A 22380-nucleotide genomic window follows, 5' to 3' on the forward strand; every position below is an offset into this window, starting at 1 on the left:
ATCACCTTCCCTTAAGTTCTCTTGAAGGGAATTTCACCCCTCCCTTTTGATCGCACTGCAAGGAACTCACAAAGCTGGGGACTCCCTTCAGGTGAGACAAAACTGGAAAATGCACTCCTGCTGCGTGCCTAATGCACAGGACCACGTTGCAGATAGACAAGAATAATAATCCCTGAGCTTGGGTGCTCAGCATCTGTTGTGCTCTACACATATCTTACTGATGGTTATATTTTTTGTTAATGAAGACTCAGTCTATCCCAGTCACAGGCATAGACATACCTCCTTGCAAAATTTCCAGACATTAACTACTGCATAAATTCTACCTGACCTAAAATACTAGAGCAAAACCAGCTGATTTTTGATGATGTTTTTTTTTTCTTTTTTCTGGGACATCATGGCACAAACGATGCTGCCTGCCTGTAATCTCTGTTTAAAGCTTTATTTCACAGCAAGGATTCCAGTGTTACAGAAATATTATGTTCTTACATTCACTTTCCTGACTCTTTGAGGCAAGTTCACCCATGCATACTCTCTCAACATGCATACTCAATCTTTTGCTAATAACTGCCTTCTCTTTCTACTGGTGTACTTGAGGTATTGGCCATGAAAAGTCTGGCAAGTAACTTCTGAGGGCTTGAGTGAGCGCTCAGTAAGGCTAGGCATGAATTTACAGTACCCTTGTTACTCCCAATTGCTCCTCAAATGAGTGCTGAGGCTCATAATTTGGTAAACATAAATTTCAGCTATAGCATTATGCCCAATATTTCCTTTGGCAAGATTTCTCTGAAGAGACCAAGAGGCAGGCAGAAGGAACTTAAAGTCCCAGAGACAAAGTAGAGTTTAGGCTGGATGCATCTCTGAATGATTTTTTGCCTTGTACTCAAATCCACTGGGAAAGCTGAGGATGTCTCCTGGCACTTCTTGTGCCCCAGCACATCTCAGGGGAGATGGAATGGAGCAGCCCACATTCCCTGGCTCAGCATCACCCATGGAGCTTGAGCTCACCTGTGCAGAGCTGAAGAGGCTATTCCTCTCTCCTCACATTGCATCTGAGCTGCTCAGTTTTGTGTTCAAATTTGTGCAGCCCTCCTGCTACATCTGAAGGGATACAGAAACTGCCACTCAACAGGTACAAAAGATGGAATCACCTGGGTTAGTTGTGATGTTACTGAAAGCATTCTTTCCTCACAGGAAAATGGAGTCCAGATTCAAGCTTTTTCACCATAGTAAACAAGCACGATCCTCAAATATTCTAAAAGAAATGTACCTCATTGCAACCTCTCCACAGACCCTGCTGGTCACAAATACGTATTTGTCGCTCACAAGTTCCCACAGATTCTCTTACTACTAACTACAGACAGCACCCCTGCAGCCACATGAGAGTGAGGCCAGTTTCCTCCCCAGAAATGTTTTGTGCATGCATTCAAAGATACATCTATTGAAACAGGAGGAAGAAGCGAGGATACTACAGGATATTTCTGCCTCTTGGGCGGGACATTTTAAAACAAAATTAGTTTAAAGCATGCCTTTCCCACTCCTCCAAAAGGGAGTGGGCATTGGGAAGTGGGCAAAAAAGGGAGGGCGTTGCAGGGCAAGGAGAAGGTCTGCAGCCATGAACTGGAGATGGGCAGGAGGCAGGCTTACTGCCACGAGAGAGAATGGACTTTTCTGTAGGGAGCTGTCTGTCACACTGGTGCCTCTGACTATGCCTTCAAACAATGAGAAAAGGACATTTTCATCAGATAATGACACAAACCTGCTGGGATTAGCAAATGAAATAATGAAGAATGTCTTCTCTCCTCTCTTCAGCGTACAGTAATTTCACAAATACAAGCTGCACCGTTTTGACCAACATTTTGCTCCCACACTGGAAATGCAGCTTATACTTAGGAGCGGCCAATATGTGAATAATCTTCTGACATTTTCAACCCCGGGAGTGCAAACCGAGTCAGTGCAAACTGCAAAGTCGAGCTCCTGCCAGTAAAACACTGCATTTACGTGGTTGTTACAAATTGGTTACTCTGTTGTGCGGCGGGTGGAGCCGCTCCGAGCAGGCAGCACAGGGGGTGGGGAAGGCAGGGTAGCTCTCTCCTGCTAGCCCCATGGCTCGGGGGGGAGGCAGGGACAGCTCTCTCCTGCTTGGCCCCACGGCTCGGGGGGAGGCAGGGGGCTCCGTGCTGCTGGCCCCGCGGCTCGGGGGGCTCCCGTCCCCGCGTGCCGCCGCCGCAGGAGCGGGGATCCATCCCCTCCTCCCATCGCCGCTGCGGGTGCCGGCGGGCTCTGTGCAAACCCTGTCATCGCGGGGCAGTGCCAGGCCGGGGTGACCGAGCCCAGCGGCAGCGCCGAGCCCTGCACAGCCTGAGCCGAGCGAGTAAACCCCGCCCTGCCACGATTCTGTTACTATTTGGCAACTTTGTTGCACGCGGGTCCTCCCTGCGAACACAGAGCGGCTTATACTCAGGTGCAGCTTATTTATGGACAAAGAACGAAATGTTTGCCAACACCCAGCGATGCGGCTTATACTCAGTGCGGCTCGTATTCGTGAAATTACTGTAATTGCAGTGAAGAGATATCTTTTGTGTGTGGTGGTTTTTTTGGTTTTTTTTCCTTCCTCGTTGTATGAACAGCACTGCTTGGCAAATAACTAAGGGACTTCTACTAGGGTAATGAACATTTTTAATGAGTGTGAATTTAGAAAGGTGTGGAGGGTTTGACTCTAGGAAGGCTGCTGACTCAGAGCAGCTGGTTTCACAGTGAGCTACTTTGTGAAAAGTAATTTAAGCTTCTTCCTACAGCTTGTTGGGAAATACATATTTTCAAGAGTGCTTCTGCTATTTTGTTGTGTAACTTACTGTTGAATGACTAAAGTAGTAATAATCATACTTTATGCTTGCATAGTGCCTGCTGTTTGAGGTTCTCAAAGGCTTACCAAAATGGGTATTTGTTTCCCTCATTGTACAAGTACCTCACTCTACGTCAAAACTGGAAAATCAGTGGGAGACTCAGGTTAACACACAGAAATTGAATAACTGTAATTGCATGGTAAAGTCATTCAGTAAAAAGTCTTTAGTTGAGTTAATGTTTCTCCATGCATTCTACTTTATTGTCCAATTTAGGTTTGTAAATATATTTTTGTCCCTATGGAAATGTTTCTGTCAAGTGTCAAAGGTGGGGTTTTTTTAACTAAATTAATTACACTGGCACAAATCTTTTGTACAAATGCAGATGTACCATTAAAAAGGTGCTTTAAGTAGATGTTGTTTATTTTTTTCTAGAAAGCATGAGAAGAGCAATTTAATCACCTTTATAATGATGCAACACACTGGGAAAATGAACAAGGTTGAATATGTCAGATTGTACTTGAAAAATTAACCAATCCAATGTTGACATATAGAAAAGACTACAGCAGGCTTTTTGTCAATTGACTTTAACTCAATTTAAGCATCAGTCACACTTGGCATTGAATTGGGGAATTGTGACCATTTAATGGAATAGATTGTGAAGCTCATTTAATTATTTTGGTGCAGTTTGTGAAGGCAGATGATCACCAAACACTGGAAATCTAGCCTGAGTATTCTGGTCCCACATGCCTTGTTCTGACCCTCTGGGAACACATTTGTGCCAGAGGCCCCCTGAGACAGAGAGATGATCCGTGTCCCTGAACAGCTCTCAGCACATCTGCATGTGACTGTCACCAAAGAGTCACCAAAACCACTGTTCTAAGCTCTTCTTCTTCCACTGGGAAAGAATCTACCCCTCAGCATAATCATGTGCATCTATACACACAGTGCTCAGCCTGGGAACTCGGGATCATGGCCATGAGCATTCTGAAATACTGTGTTTGATTTTGCCTAGAAAGCCATGGGAATATACCGCCTTGGCCTGTGAACTGGCATATTTTAAAGAGAATTTTTATCCCTGTGTTGTAAAACTCCAGGTCATGGCTTCATGCAGAGGGAACTTTGTAACTGGTTCCCCTTTTTGGTCCATAATTGGTTTTGCTAGCTTTCTAGTCATGCTGAGTTTCCATTAATAAATATCAATTTTAGAGTGAACTGATCAGATTATGAAAAAATTTTACTCTGCTGCTTGCAGGAATTAAAATATCCCCATAAGAGAGAAAGAAAAATACCCAGTTTTCCATTTGTAATTTTCCTGCACTCTTTCCAACAACTACATAGGTAAGACAGGTGAAGGAGCTGAAGAAAATTTTTTTTGGTTACTTGTTTACTAGGGCCTACTTACTTGGGTCACATTTACGAAAATATTTACAATTACCCTGCAAAAAAATAGTTTTATAGAATTAGCTGCTGAGGTCACAGTTAATGACACATAGTTTGAGACTGTATTGAGATCAGTGAGAACTGGGGACCTGCACTTTTATTTAAAAAAGTGAAGATTGCATGAAGCACACCATAACTGCTCATTTCTTCTGTGACACATACTTTAATCTGGCACCACTTGCTTCTAATCTATAAACTCTCTTTATTCTCTCTGTAGCAGTCTCAAAAAGAGCTGAGGTCAAGTAATTCCATGGTCCTTCTGAAAGCCTAGCTGCATGACATGCCTCGAGAACATCCTATTGCAAAGAACTCAACAGGTCAAGCAAACAGCACTTTTCCCCCTTTTGGCTCCAAAATCAATGCCCTCAAATCACCTCTGAGAAAACAAGATGCCACGCATTCAACTGCTGCCTTCCTTTCTCAGGAAACAGATAAACAGAGACTGATTCTTACATGCAGATGCTTAACATTTGAAAGAAACAGTTCTTGGATGAGTTAAAGTAGGTGTGTGGTATGGAAAACGTGACATGAATTTACTGAAACAACTCAGCAAAATTTTTTTTTTGCTGTGATACATACACATCACGTGAATTTCAGTATCTGATAATTCAAAGTCAGTAACCTGGTAATTATTTTTCCTACCAGACCCCAAAAATATGCACCCAATTGCTTCTGTTCTTAATTCCCAAGATGAGGTCTTCTTTCAGCATTAAGTCATATTACCCTCCTCACTGGGCCAGCTCCAGTAGCTTGAAATTTATTTAAAAATCTTTGGGTTTTACTGGAATTTTCTATAATGAGTCTCAGACTCAGAAATTATCCTGGAAAGTTTGAATAAAATTGGTTTGAGAACCTAGCAACATTTTTCCTTGTTAATTTCTGGTTCAATGGATCTAAATGAGTAAAAATATCCTCAACTCCCCCCAAGTATATCCTGTGTTTCCAAACTCCAAGGTCTAGAAATTCAGCCTATCTCCCTTTTCCTGTAAAATGCCATTTGCAATTCCATGTCGGCCCAATTTCAGGTTTTTTTGCACTCATGGGAAGAGACATCAATCAGTTCTATATTCTGAATTCCATTAAACAGAGGTTTTGAGACAAAGAAGAAAAAAAAAATGTATATGTCCCTGCAGTGTTTGCAGTGCTGTGACTGTGGCTGCGACCTTGAATTACCAGTCCTGTTTCCTTCTGCCTTACCTTATTCACCATCATTCCTAAAGCTATCACCAGCTTGCTTGAGTTTCTTCACTATTTTTAAAGGAAATTCTAGGTGATCAGTACAGTGTGCAAAGGCTCAAAGCTTTCAAAAAAGACTTTCAAGGGCTTTTAAAATATTAATTCAGATACATTGCAATGCTTTTGGCTTCCATCTAAGTCCATCTAGGTTTCCATCTATGATGGTCAAACAGTCACATATTCCCAGCTTACAAGAAAGATTTTTGGAGATTTAATTTGACATTCAGGTGTTTTAAATTGCTTTGTGAGAGTTCCATTGTTCAGAGGCTGCACGTTTCCAGTATTTTCTTTTCTACAAGGGGCAGAGTTAATGGTACAAGAGTAATCTTAGAGTAAATCCCATATTCTGAATGTTTAGTGTCAAGGCTTCATGTTCACTTAAATGTTGCTAATGAGATTGGAAAAGTATTAAAAATAAAATTTAAACTCTACTTGTTGTTAATTGTTTTTCTCCCTTACTATTTCCCAGGAAATGTATCACAAAACACAAGAAGATGTGATATGCTATACCTTACCTGTGGTGGTTAAAAACTGCAAAAAAACAAACAAAAAACCAAACCAACAACAGAGTTCCAGGCACACCAAAATCTTTCAGACAGAATGTGCCCAGCTTCCTCCTATTCTAAAGAAAGACCTTCATGTCTGTAGTAATGATGCTGAAGGTCAGATATGATATCAGGCATCCCAGAGATAATGCACAGCAATTTATTTTCCTTCTGAAGGACTAATTATTGGCATATTCAGGGTGGGCTAATAAACAGGGAGCTTGAGGTTTTGTGACTGATTATTTACTTGGGTATTATCTCAGATCTTTCCTGAGTGGGTGAGTTAAATGGGGACACTCTCTTGTTCTCTCCTTGAATAGGAGTTCATGATATTCTATAATCAAGACTGCAATTATGTTTTCATTTTAAATTAGATCCTGACATTTTGTTAACATTGATAGAAAGGTCTTGCCTGAGTTTAAACATGCATGACATCTATATGGGAGTAAGGGAAGATGGAAGAGAAGGATAATTTATTGCTAAAATTTGATGTGGATTAGAATATCCAAACTTGACATTACAAAATCTTTTGCAGTTAAGGACTTTGACCTTTTGGTTAAATCTTATGTCAGTCTTTAGTAGGACCTCAGCATTGGGTTTGCTATGCATGTTTGATGGCAAAAGTAAACACATGCCTATCACTGCAATTCTCTAGATATGTATTTGCAAATTCCACTCTTGCTATGACTGAATGCTAGATAAACTTCCTGGGGCTCACTTTGCTGTACTGGGACAAGAGCCCTGAAATGAGGACAAGGGACACCATTGGAGAGAGGATACATGGCAGACAGCTAGAGGAAGGAGGGGACAATTGGAAGAGGAGCTAGGAGAGGGGATCAAAACTCTTAAGGATGCTGGACAAAAGGGGTCATGGAAAGCATACATTATCCACATGGATGGATCCACAGGTAGTATAACCATCTTTGGCAGGTTTTATGCTCACACATAAGGTAACTTGCATTCCCCAGTTTATAACCTCAAAAATCCCAGAGATTTCAGAATGAGCTGATCAGCTCAATGTTTGTTTCCCATATTCTAGAAACTTCCTTCCCAAACATGAGTTTTCATCTAAGCATGCTGCCAATAATTTTGTTACTCCAGATTTAGAAATAGGGAGCACTGAGTTTTACTTCTGATTGTTTCACTTACTCCTTGATGATCCTTCAGATTCTCATGTAACTTTGCCCTGCCTGACACCCTGACAGGAAAGCAAAAATCATGAAATATATCCACCTTTGCATACAACAAGGATAATATAAATGTACATTGCTGTCTCTGTATGGGGTGCTTTTCTTCTACAATTAAATCAATATATCAGTTAGACTTCATAAGATTTGAATTCTTCTTTCATCTATCTAACTTTTTGAGTTTTTTAATGTGTAGAGGAATAGGAAAGAATAAAAGAAAACCTAAGAGAATAAAGAAGAATGAAAAGTATAGTTGGACGAGGTTGTCTTTTTTCTCCTCTCTGCATGGTTATAATTTTTTTTTAATTTGTGCAGATTTTTGAAAACAGCCTAGAGATCTTCCAGCACTTGATTTCTTTAAAAGTAATGTGATGGTAGCTCTTTCTGAGCTGACTGGGGTTAAGACACAGGGATTTCAGTGCCCTGGGTTCTGCCTGTGGCTCTGCACTTCTTTCTCTCAACACTTTTATCTGCTTCAAGCAGTTGGTTTTCTAGGCAAGAGCTCTCAGTTGCACAGGGCCCATCAGAGCGTGGATGCTTCTCAGCTGGGGATTTTTCATGTCACTACAATAAAATAGAGATGAGTCATAACTCTGAGATGTGTGCATAAACTCCCTTGGCTGCCACACCATTACATAGTAGCTGGGAATAACACATCCCTTTACTCATATCAAAAAACAATATTATGGAAAAGTACCTCTAGAAACAGATGAGATGCCTTTTTCAAATGAATGAACTCTCCCTGCTAGGCCAAAACAGGCCAGGTGGCTGTATCATTATGCTGACAGACTGAATGTATTAGAAGTTCTCTCTTGACCCACATGCTCTTAATAAAAGGTTTTATTTCATTCCTCTGCACACACAGGCTTCTGTTGCAGTCTCCCTTGAGAGAGTTCTGCTTACCTTCTGGAGTGTGGAAAACATTTCCCTGCTCTTTGCACACTGATCTGCTCTGGTGGACCTGTGGCCCTCATCAAGCTGCTCTGCCCTGTAATTCTTCCCTGAATGCCTGCTTTCAAACAAAGCCAAAAAGGGAAATGAATACTTATTCCATCAGAGTTTCTGACATGTTACATTAACCAAGCAGGACAGATGCAGAATAGTTATGTTTTGGGAAGAAGGAGATGCTAGTATCAGGGTAACCTTGCTTTCTACTCAGGACATGTGTATAACCAGAGACAAGACTGAAAAGGGCACCATTTTGCCATTTCAGGCCCAAGCAGGATAAACTGCATCTTTTTCACTTGCTTAGGCACTGTAATTGCAAGAGGGAACCTTATGAACTTCATACAGCTTTTCAGACAAAGATTTCAGAGCATTCAACAAATACAGATATGCTGTCACCATGTCACATCAATTTACTCTTTGAAAAGGCAGCCTTTTCTAAGAAGAAATGGCATTACTAGTCTGGTAATAACATTTTCACCACGGTATGGTGTCTTTTCCTCCAGTGGTGCATCTGCAATTTGTATTTCCAAGTAGTTAAGCTGCAGGGAGAAGACCAGAGTGACCTGAGAGTTAGTCCAGAGTATTGTCTGTAGCAACAGGCGAAGATATTTTGTGTCATTTTTTCCATTTTTTTAAATGACAGTAGCACATCTCAATCTTTCATGCTCAAGAAACAAAGGGAAAGTCCATACTGGATCTGATGACCCTTAGCAATGATTCACAGGTGGAAATTTCCTTTTGTTCCTATTCAATGATAGATTTTTATTCCATATTGTGAGATTGTATAAAGTAAGCAATTTTACATCACAGAGCAACAGTACCATTTGTGTATCTATATAACCCATAGTCCTCAAGCAACATGTGCTTCTGTGTCATCTTGCTTGTTGCTGTAAGAGTTAGCTTTGTGTTTTGGAAAAAAACAAAAAACAAAAAACCACAACTTAGCCAGCATTTTACGAAAAGTCACAGTGGTCGACTAAAGCCAAAAGTGAGCAGAAAAAGGGGCACTGCTTGTCTCCCTTTGATTGAGCTGGTGCCAGTCCTGCATGTCCCAGTCATGATTTCAGAAAAGCCTAGAAGACAGCAGGTACCAACCTCATGCCTGTGGATGTGCTGCTCTTACTCATTCAGGACACAGACAATACAAACCAGAACGCTGTCACTTCAGACCCTCAACAGAACAGATGTATGTGACATGCTGTGGGCATGACTGCTGCATGTCACAGCTCAGGTCATAAGCCTTCAACATAACCACACAGCACAGCTAACTCTCCTCGTAGGTCGTCCACCTCTTCTTGACTATCAGCAGAATTTTACACATAATGCAAAGCAGAAGCACCTGTATTGTACCACACAAGCAATCCTGCATTCATCCAGACTGAACCCAGCAAAACACTTCCCCTGGTACAGTGCTTTAAAAATGTTTGTGACCTAGGTGAAGGGAACTACTTGTCCTGAAGTTTGAGGCAGCAGGAGAGTGCTTTGCTTTCTCATTCCCCACACAGAACACCCACCAAAATCATTAGGTGATACGAGTGAAGGGCTAATTGCAGTGCTTCAGTTTACAGCAATCCCCTGTGAGATGCAGTGCATGCCTTTAAAAGTGCTGTTCCTTGCACTGAAGTATTTACCACAGTACTCATACATCAAATGGGAAATAATACAACTATGGAGGCAATAATGCAACTAGCGTGGGTGGTAACCAGCCAATTCTTCTTACACCTACAGCAGATTTTGTTCCAGAAGATCGTATTAATGCTATTATGGGAATTATGAAATTGTTATAATGGGAACTGCTAGACAATATTGTGTACTTGAAAACTTAAAATAGCAATGACTGCCCTAAATTTTCACTACATCTGCTTTTCCTCTTCAATTCAGCCTGTTGGTTCTCTGTGGGCTCTCTAGTTTAATGACTGTTCATCCCCTCATCCCTTAATGGAAAAACACTAACTACTGGATACAGGAGAGTATGTGTGTACCAGCAACATGATTAGTCTGAATAAATGCAACAGCAGAGTTGCATGAGAAATGCCACAGTTAGTGGTAAGCACAAACTACAGCTTTGGGTGTAAAATACTGTAATTACAAGGGATGGAGGAAGCTCCACTGTTTTTATCCCCACGGAAATCGATAGTGATGCAGACTTGTGCTTTTTGCTGGAGCAGGGGCAGTCTGATGAAAGAGCTTATTGATTTATCCAGCTGATGCTACTGAAGTGAATAATACACTGGACAAGAAAGGGCTTGCAAATTAGAATCATTCAATCCAGCAGTTTCCAGGATACCTTTTACACACAGCTATAGAGAGATATATATTTACAAGTGAGTTTTTGTCAGAGCAACAGGCTAGTGACATCTGGCAAGAGTGTCTGCCTACTAATTCTTTGACCTCAACTACATCCATGGTGTCAACCTTCAAGTTCTCACTAAAAAGGTGGCTGAAGCTTCCTCCATGTCACATGTGCCATGGTAGACCCAGTGGCATGATGCCACTGGAAAAGACCATTGTGAATCTACAGGTGCCCAGGCTAGGAGAATTTTCAGTTCCAGGCCAGAACCCCAAATCCTCAAATACTGTGGAAAGAGGCATGTTGTTTTAGGAATGAAAGGAGTGCTGTGTGTCTTCCTGGCTCAGCAGGCAGATTTTCTATGAATCTAAATCCACATGGGCAAAAATGTAAGCATTCAGATTGATTTTGCATAAACTGAGAAAGATAAATAAAGAAAAAGAGAGGGAAGCGGGGAGAGAGAGAGAAAGAGCAGCAGGCACACTGCCACCAAGTACAGCAAATCAATCTTCTCAGCAGTGATGGATCAGGGAGCAGGACTGGAAGTTTTACAGGTATATGAAACCCTGCGAGTATAAAGGCACCATTAAAACACTGCCATTAAATTCCAGCACTGAAGAATTATCACAGCCCCTGGAGCTAAGCAGGTCATTATGTGACTGCATATTTTTCATTACCACTTTCTATATATGTATATATGGAGCAGAATAATATTCACAAGTTTCACCCTCTCTCCTGCTGAAGACCTCTGCTTTATACTCAGTATCCACTTTCACAAATAAAATGCATTATACCATCAACAGATAAATGAGATCCCTACAGGGCTTTTATTCTGCTGTACTATTATATCTACTTTTCCACAAGATTTCTGCTTAAATGGCTTTCTTTATGCACATACACAAAGATGACATACACCTGTCTAAATATAATCTGATAGTGAAGAGCTCTTCTGTGTGGGGAAATGCATCTTTTCTTCCTAATTTGCCATAATGACTTATTAACACTGCTGGAACTAGGGGTGCATTAGCTTCCCTACAATAAAAGTCATCAGGGTGTTATATAGTGAGACATAGGTGGATTTTTTTCCCCAATCCTTAGAAACAAGAAAGAGAGGAGTTCTGAATGTTACCTTTCCAATTTCACCATAAAAATAAGTGTTTTGAGGGATTACAGCTTTATAGACTCCTGACATTGACTAATAGCTTTTAACATGATGGAAATGCTTGTACGAGCCACATCGAGGCAGATATTTGTAAATCTGGGAAACCTCAAAGTAAATGGTCATGCTGTGCCATAGGGTAGCTCAGAGATCACTACCAACATAGCAGCTACCCTATATAGCACTCATTCAAAGAGCAGACCAATTTATTAGCTGGTAGTGTCATTTTCTGTCATGATGAATATTTCAGTCAAAAGTAAACTGCCTCAGAGAGTAAGAATTCTTTATTCCTTTTTTATGATAGAACTCAAAGCATTTTATGATCTGGACACAGAGGTATTGGATGGGTACAGCCACAACTCTTTGGACAACAGAGAGCTGAGGCTTGACAGAGAAGTACTGCAGAGAGATGTGATGAAGCAATGGGAAAGAGCTGTGTGTGAGGATTCTGGCTCAGGTTATTGCACTAATGAAATGTGAAAGGGAGTTTTGATGCACCAGCAGACCAGAGAAGACCTCATTTTTGAGAAGGGATGGAGTGTAGAGCTGAGTAGTTGTATGTGGGAATTACACTTAAAATCTGCTTTGCTTTGCTTCTCGCTCTAATAGTCAGAAAGGCAGTGCCACTGTGTGAATAGGCACAGGTGGAATAGACTTCAGTGCTAGAGCTGATCTTCATGAGGCTGCAGCATGCTGGCAACCAGATAGGAAGTTTGCATCAGCACTGCATTGATGCAGTGTACCTCTTTCTGCCACAGGTCACCCAAAATTCAAAAAGGGGCATAACTATTCTAAATAGAAACACATGCACTCACCATTCCTGACAGCAAGAAGCCAGAAGCTGATCTGCTTGGCCAAGTTTACTCTTTTGAAAATGCTGGCTTTGCTCTAAATGCTCTATTTTTTTCCATCTGCAGTGCTGTAAGAGCCACTGCCAACCTTCTCTGGAGAGATGCTGAGGGAATATAGAGGAGGGCTATTTGGTGGGGAGGGCAGGCACCACAACAGAGAATGCTCTGTTAAGACTCTTTCTAATTTTCACTGTTTCATATTCCAGGCAAGAGGACCGTGGTGGCCAGATTGGTTGAGAACTGGTCCCTAACTCATTTCTCCTACAAATGGTTCTGTGAGTTTAGGTCATTGATGCTGATTTGCAGTTATTTCAGGGTCTTCCAGATACATCCCAGATACTGGAGAGAGCACTTACCCTGCATGCAGAGCCCATCCGTGCAGTTCTTGGACTGCAGCACCAGCCCCTCGCAGTCCTTGCCCCCATTCTTGGGAGCTGGGGCTGTGCACTCTCTCCGGCGCCAGTGGGTGCACTCTGTGCCACAGGTGGACCACTTGCTCCAGGATGTCCACTTGCCATCCACTGAGACAAGGAGAGACACAACTTGTTAGGGGTACACAAAAGTGAGACCAAGACAGAGCGATGCACATGTCAGCACAAACCAGTCTGCAACTCCCAGTCATTCCTGGCAAGGCAGAAGGAACATCAGCCTGCTCTTCTACTTCTGGCCTGGAAATGCACATGCACCCCTACATCTCGTTTCTCTCTGGCCCAGCCCCATTTATGCTCTTTCCTCCTCTTTATATAAACTTCTACCCAGTTTATCTGTGCTCAAAGTGTACAAGGAACAAGTCAGGAATCCGTGATGTAATTTCGAGGAGGGCAGGTGGCATTTTTTAACAGAGAGTTTAGACTTGTCCAGAAATTCTTCTTTAATAGGAAGATATTTAATGTTAAATATTTTCTATTAAAAGACATCTCTAGAGGCACCAATTTATTTCACATGAACAGTACCAGGAATAAGTTTAGCACCTTTCAAAATCCTGCAAATTGTTTTCAAAAGCACTACAATGAACAGCTGAAGAACAATATATAAAATTATTCCAGTGACAGAGCTGGATTACCAAACTTCACAAGCTGAAGATGGCCTTACTGCCATCAATTTGAGTGGTTCAGTAGTAGGAGACCACTGGGCAGTAGGACAGATGGCAGAATTTTATCATAGAGAAGTCACCAACTACATTGCATGTCCAGAAACAATTCTGTATTTTTCAGAAGTTTACATTTTAAAAACTTCTGAAAGTATGGATATGCATCTCTTTCCAATAAAAATGCCTTTGTATTTGACGATTGTATATGTCAGGTAAACATCTACCTCAAATTTAATATCCACATCCCAGATGCTTTACTTGCTGAGACAGCTGGGCCGAACAGACATTGCAAATATATTTACATCACAGTTGCTTTCTATATTCAAATCCCAATTCTTTTGCAGAGCTTTCAACCTTTATCTCCTACATTTTGAAGCTCTGGATGTTCCCCAAATCCCCTGAATATAAGAACTGAGACCACAGTGCAAGCACTGTGCAAAAGAAGGGCTGGAACCTGTGCTGCTTGCTAAGACGTGCTCACTATTTTATCTACTTATGCACTACAACTGAATATTAATTCCCTGAAATGTTGGACTTATTAATAATGAGAAGCAAGATTTTGCAACTGACTCCTGAAATGACTGATGCCAGATGAAGTGTTTATGTGTGCTGTTCATACTGAACCTGGGCACAGAGTGGTGCAAGCTATTTTCTGGACACTCTGTCCCTCGCAGAAGGCACCGCCGTTGAGCGGGGCAGGGTTGGTGCAGGTCCTTGTGCGCTTCTGGAAGCCTCTCCCGCAGCGGCTGTTACACACAGACCACTCTGTCCAAGTGGACCAGCCTCCATTCACTGCAAAGTGAGAGAAAAGGAGCATGGTCACACGAGCAGCCCAGCCTTGGCAGCCCCAAGGCGCTTCTGGCTCTCTGTCACGCAGCCTCAAACAGTGGCCACAAGAGATGGCATGAGAAACACTGAACAGGCACAAACCCACGTCTCCAACACACCAAGTGTATGCCAGAAGTCACTGTACAAGCTGAAGAAATGCTGATGCTGAATGAAAAACACCACTTGATGACTATCAGGGTTGGCAGGTGACCTGCCTTATCCTGAAAACCAACCTGAACCAGCCTTAAGTGCCTGGGTGGAGTGTGTATGACCAAAATCCCTGCAGGTTCAGAGAGCTCGGGCAGCCAGAAACCTGTGCTCTGAAAGCTGCATTGTTTTCCAGAGGGAGATAACCTGCACTCCCACTCATGCTCAGATGCACCCATCACCCCTGTACACTGAGAGACCCCCATGCGATTAGCTATAAAGAATTTTTTTTTTCTTTCTTTCAAGAATGTAATGTCAAGATGTCAGGATGAATGAATGAATCCTTTCAGGATGTCAGGACAACTTCACTCACCCCTCTGTGTGGACATAGCTGGTGCAAATATAAGTGTCCCAGCTCTTCCTTAAGATGTTCAGAATGAGCTAGCACTAAATGCATTTCTTTCTGTTTTGGGATTTTGGGAACATATTTATCTCTGGGAAGATATTTATGCTGACTCTCCATTTCACCCACCTTAGTTTCTGGGATAGATGGAGGGATGAAGAAGGAGTTGTGCTGCTCTACATAATAATATCAGGTATGGGTAATAACATATTCACTGCTCAGATTCCCTAAACCTAAATGTTTGTGATATGGCACAACCCTTAAGCAGATCTGGCAGCAAAACCTATAAAAGTGCCTGCTCCCTACACATGTCTCTTGAATACACTTTTGAAAAAAATCTGTATGTATATGAGGAAGGGTTGTAGCACGCCTACATCTTTATGTTTCTGCATTCATCTCAGTTACAAAACATGGTGCTCTTGCATGGTCCATCCCTCAATATCAAAAGCATTGCTAATCAACTCAATTCAGTCAGTTTTCTATAAAAACTGAAGTAAAAAGCCCTCATTGTAACTTCGGAGAAGCAACTGCTTACAATTAAATCTAACTGCCATCCTGAATATGAAATGAATATTAGGGATAATCATAGGGATTTTTTCCTACTTGTCTATCCTATAATTAAGCTGATTGTAAGAAACACCAGTTCAGTCAGCTGGCACATAATCAGAGCAGGTTTTGTTCTGGTGGATACCCCCACCTGGAATGCATTTGGGGAAGTAACTCTGCAGGGGCAAAGGCCTGGACTGGCGAGGCAGAGCTGCAGCACAACACAGGCTGGAAGAGACCCTAGGAGGGAATCCCATCTTTTCCCAGCCAAAGCACAGCCAGCATCAGTCATATCAGGACTGTGGATGCTGACACAGAATAATGCTATCCCAAGCTTTATATTTCCCGGATGTCCAGCTTTAAGCTAGGCTGTGTGCCTATGAACTGCAGTCTCAGAACGCTTTGCTTCATTGCTTGTGATGTCAGGGTATGCTTTGGAGGTAGGCGCCAAAAATAAGCTTATTTAAAGAGATATAAAAAAATGGTGGATTCTGATGAACTCTGACACTCTTACCAGTCACTGGAAGCACAAAGTCTCTATCAGTTTCACTCTAATGTCTGAAAAGAGTCACTAAGAACATGAACTGTGTTGGCAGTAAGCCATGCCTGCTGGAGGAGGTGCCCTAGTGGCTCCTTGCTTACTCAGCCAGTGTGTGTTACAGCAAGGGGAACAGCCACCTGCTCTCCAATGAGGCTGTTTGTGTAGGGGGCTGTTCCTCCTTTAACACCATTGCCTGTCACTAATAAGACAAGCCATCAGACTTCTGAGGGATTTCAGCAGTGCCCCCTGACTGCAGTCCCTGTGTGTGGCTGCAAGTCACAGCCTGGGCACTGACTGCAGCCAGAGCTGCACAGGGGCATTGTGCATCCCCCTCCTGCCCCACCTCCTGCTCTGAGCGTGTGTCCATCCACATGCAACAGCACAAGGCATCACCTACCATAGACTATCACAGTTGCTGTAGTGCTTTTCCTTTTAGCCACAATATTTTTTGCAACACAGGTGTAATTGGCGGTGTCAGAGAGCCGGGCTTGCTTGATGATCAGGTTGTGATCGATGGTGATGTAAAAGTTTCGGTCTTCCACGGGATCAATCACCTCTTCATTCTTCAGCCACTCCACCTTGGGGTTTCAAAGAGCCAGAGGGGAGGCAGTAAGTGAGCACCAAGTCACACCAATATGGGCACACACGGTATCTGTGATTGCATTGCTCATCCCAGAAAACACTAAGTCAAGGCATGTGATGAAGGACTCACCTGAGGAATGTCACCAACTGAAACAAAACCCCAGAGTAGGAAAGCAGGAGAACACTCTTCATGCCTACCCTTTCTTTCAAGTCCCCTTTCTTCCCACCCATCTGCACAACAGCTGTCTTGCCTTGCCTTGAAAGCATCAATGCATTTTCAAAGGCTGCCAGGTACTGTACAGGGAAAAGCTGATCTGTGCTTTCAGAGTCAGAAGCAAGGCAAAAGGAAAGGGTGATACCTTAGGAGCATATCTGCAAACACAAAATTCTCCTACATCATTGGAAACCCTAAGTCAGCACAGATCTCACCCATTGTTTTCCATATCTTGCCTAGTTAGGCAGGTAATAGGTTGTTGTGGGTACCTGCCCTGGTCACACCATGAGGATCTATACTGGAGTGGGTAGCACTCACAAACAAATCACAACCCCCAATATTTTTAAGTACACTTGCATTCACATGTGCATTGTCTGTCTTCAATGAGAATGAAACAAAGAGTCAGTTACCAAGGAAATAGGAAATCACAAGGACATCAGTGCTTATTTTTCCTCTTATTTGTGTAAGCTCTATTTTACTTTAATAAAGCATGATTTCCTTGGTTGCACAGAAAAATATTTTTATATGAAATTTTTAATCTAGACAATATTCTCTTTATTGCCTTTCTAAGAAAACACCCTGTTATATCCCAGCTGACTGCTGTGAGCCACTCTAATATAATCTGGCTGCAAATCTAGTAGCTCGTTTTCATTTGAACTGAGTGTGCTGAAGGACAGGACTGGGGCCCTGGATGGATCAAAGCCGGGCCTTCACATCACTGGATCACTTCAGCCTGTGCCCAGGATTTAATTAAAGGAAGAAAAACCTAACCACAATCAACCCACTGGTCTTGTGAGATGCTAGCAGCCACATTCTTCTCTCACAAACCCCACTTTTCTAAAGACATTTGAGGAACTACTCAAGCATTGACATACCCCAAAAGCCACCGGAGAGAGCTGTACAGACTGCCCCAAACCATGGCGAGAAAAAACAATGATTTCTCCTCGTGTTCAACACAGAGGGCTCAATTCAGCCCCAGACAAAGCCAGTCAATGCTGCAAGACCAGTGCTGGCAGAAATGGGCTTGGATTATAGGTGCCCACCATGCACTCTCCACCTTTAGCCCTGCCTTAAGCAGCTCCAGCTCCCTTGCTCCAGTTTGGGTGGATGCACTTCAGGTATGAGCTGCTGTAGACCTTTAATGAATGTAGAGCCAAGGAAAGCTGGATTTAAACCCCTCTCTGTCACAGCAGATCACTGTGGGTTGTGGCAGCCTCACAGCTGTCGATACTGCGGAGTTTAAAGACAGCGGTATAACAAGGGCTCTGGAAATGGATACGTGGGTCTGCAAGGGACAGGGGAGGAAGAAAAAGACATAAAACTTTGGAGGCTATATTTCCATCACCATCACAATCATGTTTCAACATAGAATATACAAGCTCTTAGTCAATAATCTGTTTTTCCTTGACAGAATGACTAAACTTGGTTTTCCGCCTTTCTTGAATCCCAATAGGTTTCAGGTATAATCAAGACAGACACATTCCTGTTCAGTCAATGGCAATATTTAGCTCCTTCCTCACCTGCAAGCCGAGTGTGCATGAATTCTATACCGAAAAACAAGCCAGAAGCCTATCTCCATCAGTGGTGTGCTGCCATTTGACTGCTGCTTCTCACACAAAAAACCATGTATTTCTTTGATTTTAATGTCATTATTTATTTCTGGGATGGTTATGTCCGGGCTGTAAAAAATGCTACACACACTGCCAGAGCTGTGTGCATTCCACTTTCAAGTCTGCCTGTACTCTTCCTCTGCATTGGACATTGAGGACACCAGGACACCAGTAAGGACAGGACTACAATTTACATGGTCTAAGGCTCAGTTTAAAATATTTCTGGTATGCCCATTCAAAAATATACTCTAGCAGCCTTTGGCTCCCTCAAGGCTCCATGCCCAAGCACTTTTTTTTTTTTTATTACCTTGCAACAATTTCTCTCTGCAAAAATGCACATACATATTCAATCTGGGTCTCAAATGAGTAGAAAAAATTAAACTTGTAAGCACTGAATTCCCTATCATCCCTGCAATACCACCAAAGATAATAAGAAAAGAGAAGATGCCAATACAAAAAAAAAAAAAAATCCCCAAACAAAGCAGCTCTGTATAATTCAGTATATTACTTCTGGCTCTACACCAAATCTCTTAGGAAAAAGATCCTTTTCACCTAATGTCTCACAGAATTTGCTAATAGTAAAAGTTTGAAGAACAGGGTGTCTTTTTTTTTCTGCCAGTACATCAGTAGTGTGTGTGCATGTCTGAATGCTATCTCTTTTACAAGATATCTCTTTAATATATCTAATTCATTCTTCTGGCATGCAGGTTTTGATGGTGTCTGTTAATGTTGCAAACTCTAATGTCAAATCTGAAGGAAGGAACTGATGGATGATTTGACAAGCAGTGGGAGTCTCCTTTCACACATACTTTAGCCATCAGTAGAGCAGCACAAAAAAGAGAACACCCCTCTAGTGGTTGTGTTTTCCCCCTCAGTCCTTGTAGAAATGGGGACTAATTAAACACACTACAATATGAGAGACTATTGCTGGTAATTATTTTCAATTACTGTTGGACCCATTTTTATGGTGCAGGTGACTGCAGTGTTCAGTGACTCCAAACCTCAGATTTTTTTTTTTGAGGTAACCAGAGTAGGTGGGAGTAGGGTTGTTCTGTCATGTAAGTAGGAAGAGATCAGGTGTCAAAGACAGAAGAGAATCAAGCAGAATGAGACAGTGTGATTTATGAGTGACAAGTATGCAAACTGTTATCACAGAAGTTAAAGGCAACGATCTCTTTTGATGCCACGTCATTCCCCAGGGTGCAGCCCCCTTACTGAAATAGGCTGTTAATCCAGCCAGTGCAGAAACTTATCCTGAATTTAATTCTGCAGCCTGAGTAATAGTTACTGGGAGCTAAGGCACTGGGCACTTCTGTGCCAGAGACCTGTACACCTCAAGGTGAGTGGACAGAGGAGCAGCAGGATATAAATGGGCATTTCAAAGTGCACAAAAGCTTGACTTCAAGGTCATACCAAATCACACCCTCATGCCTCCATTTTTCATCTCTCTGGAGATGTTCTAGAGTAGATGTTTGCTTTATTAAGGATGTATATTTACTGGCTATAATCAGAACAATTATTGAACATATACCTAGCTCTATGTATTCAATTAAATCAGGCACATCCTTCCAGCTGTTACTGATCAATGTACTGATGGTCATGCATATATGTAGAAAAAGCATGGGATCAGTTTTTTTCCTTATCATAACAGCAATCATTTAATTGGCAAAAATTATGCCATGAAGGATGGGTAAATGTACCCTCTGGAGGATGACAGCTATGGAAAATTACAATTACAACAACATACACGTTTTTTCTCATATACCAAACCCCTGGAACAAAGCAGACACAAAATCCCTTTTCTTCTTGTTAATTTTCTACACAAGAAGGTGTTTTTGTTATATGTTTGCAAACTGGCTAGCAAGAGAAGGCCACTCTGTGGAGGTGGGATAGTGGTAAATGAAAACCTGACCATCAGAATCTGCAGATGCTGAGAAGCTGGAGAGAAGCTGGAGCCTACTACCTTTTCACCAGAGTTCTTTAGCACTCCGGATGTAACTTGCAGTTCCATGAGGCACACGGATCCTGCCAGCTGCACTGGACCTGCACATCCAGGGCTGCTAATGGGTTGGCAAGTGAGCCTGCAGGAGACTGAGCTCCTGTCCCTGTGGCCAGCGGGGGAAGGCACAATCCAAGGTGTCTGTAATTTAGAGCAACATACCTCGTAGTGTCTTTTCTGTCATCCTGCTCCCTGGTGAGAGACAGATGTGTTGTCTCTAATCATTTGCTGATTGGTATCGGGAGATACATTAACATAATTGGCACATTCGTTCTAATTAACAGAAGGAACCTGCCACGTGCCACCCAACATGAAAAGCAAGACCATCAGTAAGAATAGAAAACTGCAATAACCACCTCAGCTGTACCTGGGAGCTGCAGCCAGACCTGTGCTGCCACAGGGCATTTCCAGCAGCAGCACACACAGAGACTGAGACTTGCAAAGACAGGCCAGGCTTCTGTGCAGACTAAATGAACACAGGGAACATAAATCACACAAGCGATTACACACGCAGGAAAACCTATTACAGAAGCTAATTGCTGACACAAATTTAGCCATACCAAGTTACCAGCATTCCTAGGCACTTAAATCTCTTGGCACACTTGAGTATGCGTGACTGTTTTAGAAACTGGTAGAGCAGAAACACATCTGCTGTGAAAGAAACACAAGGATAGAAAAGGAATATGATCTCATCTAGATGCCACCCTCTTGATCATAAGAGTTGTTCCCTGCATGTCTGGCAATCTCAAGAGCTAAGTCAGCAGGGTCTGAGCTCTGGATCCCAGGTGCTCATTGCCTTCTCTGCACCATCCTGCCCTAGAGTCATCTTCAGAGTGAGAAGCACCTGCCGAAAACAGCAACTCTTCTACCCTCCAGACACAGGGAAAGCCCGCCAGTGCAATTTTCCACAAGAAAAAGATGCAAACATCTGGGAGCAGCAAGAGACCTGCCTTGATGAAAGGCAATTTGTAATTTTGGAAGGCGAGAACATTGCACCCGTGCCTTCCTCATGCCTGGTTGACACAGTAGGATTGCTTTCCATCTGGCTCCCCATCCATGCTGGATTGTGGCTGGTGTTCTCTGCAGCTGTGCCAACTGGTCCCAGTGGCATGGCTTGTCTTGAAGCAGCCCCTGCTGAGCTGGCATCACCTCCAGCAGCCACAGGGAAATCTCAGCTCCCCAGCTTCATCTGGATTGTAACACACACACACACACACACACACACACACACACACACACACACACATTACAGTAATAAAGCATTTGTAAAACTAACTACCTACCAATTTGGATACACTACAAGTTGTCTAAACGAGACTGAGAAAACTCTGTTTTCATATGAGCCAGCAATAATTTTAAGGCACCTTGAGACTTGAGTGCCTCTTGGAAGAATGCTATTTGATTTTGGATCTGGTTTCATCCCAACAACTGTCTGCTGGAAAGAATGCTGACCTCTATGTACTATTTACTGGAAAGATATTTCATAAACATTTAAGACTGAAAATAAAAGGAAAAAGAAGTGATCTCCAAAGAGACTGAAATTACAGCTATGAGAGTGCAAAACATACTGAGAATGAGACAGCAAATGCAAACCACCATGGTGTTTTGTTCAGTTGTTCTTATTGTGTTTCTGCTGCCAATAAGGAGAATTGTAGTTCCTGCTGTGGAAACACTTCCTTAATTACACATATAACCAGCTTTCTGCTTGCAGGGTGTGTGTACAGATGCTGGATGTCTCCAGCCCCATTGTAGCTTCTCTTTATGCACAACTGGAAAGTTAAGCCTCAGAATAAAGTTCTGAGGTAGACTGGTAGCAGCAGAGGAAGAACTTTATTCCACAGAGTCTCAAATTCAAACAAAGATCATGGCATTATTAAATGAAAATCACAGCATCTGCTATGTGGCCATCAGAAGATGCTGT

General features: G+C 42.4%; 1 protein-coding gene across 1 annotated transcript in view; it reads right to left on the reverse strand.

Moving 5' to 3' along the window:
- UNC5C (unc-5 netrin receptor C) overlaps positions 1–22380 on the reverse strand; it is a 249945-nt gene that overhangs the window by 31501 nt on the left and 196064 nt on the right. The window contains exons 5-7 of the mRNA XM_033060401.1: positions 16452–16632; positions 14214–14381; positions 12856–13020 (exon numbers count right to left, since the gene is read on the reverse strand). Of these exons, the coding sequence (XP_032916292.1) occupies positions 12856–13020; positions 14214–14381; positions 16452–16632 (514 nt within the window). The remainder of the gene's footprint in view (positions 1–12855; positions 13021–14213; positions 14382–16451; positions 16633–22380) is intronic.

Source organism: Catharus ustulatus, chromosome 5, assembly GCF_009819885.2.
Source record: "Catharus ustulatus isolate bCatUst1 chromosome 5, bCatUst1.pri.v2, whole genome shotgun sequence".
NCBI lineage: Eukaryota > Metazoa > Chordata > Aves > Passeriformes > Turdidae > Catharus > Catharus ustulatus.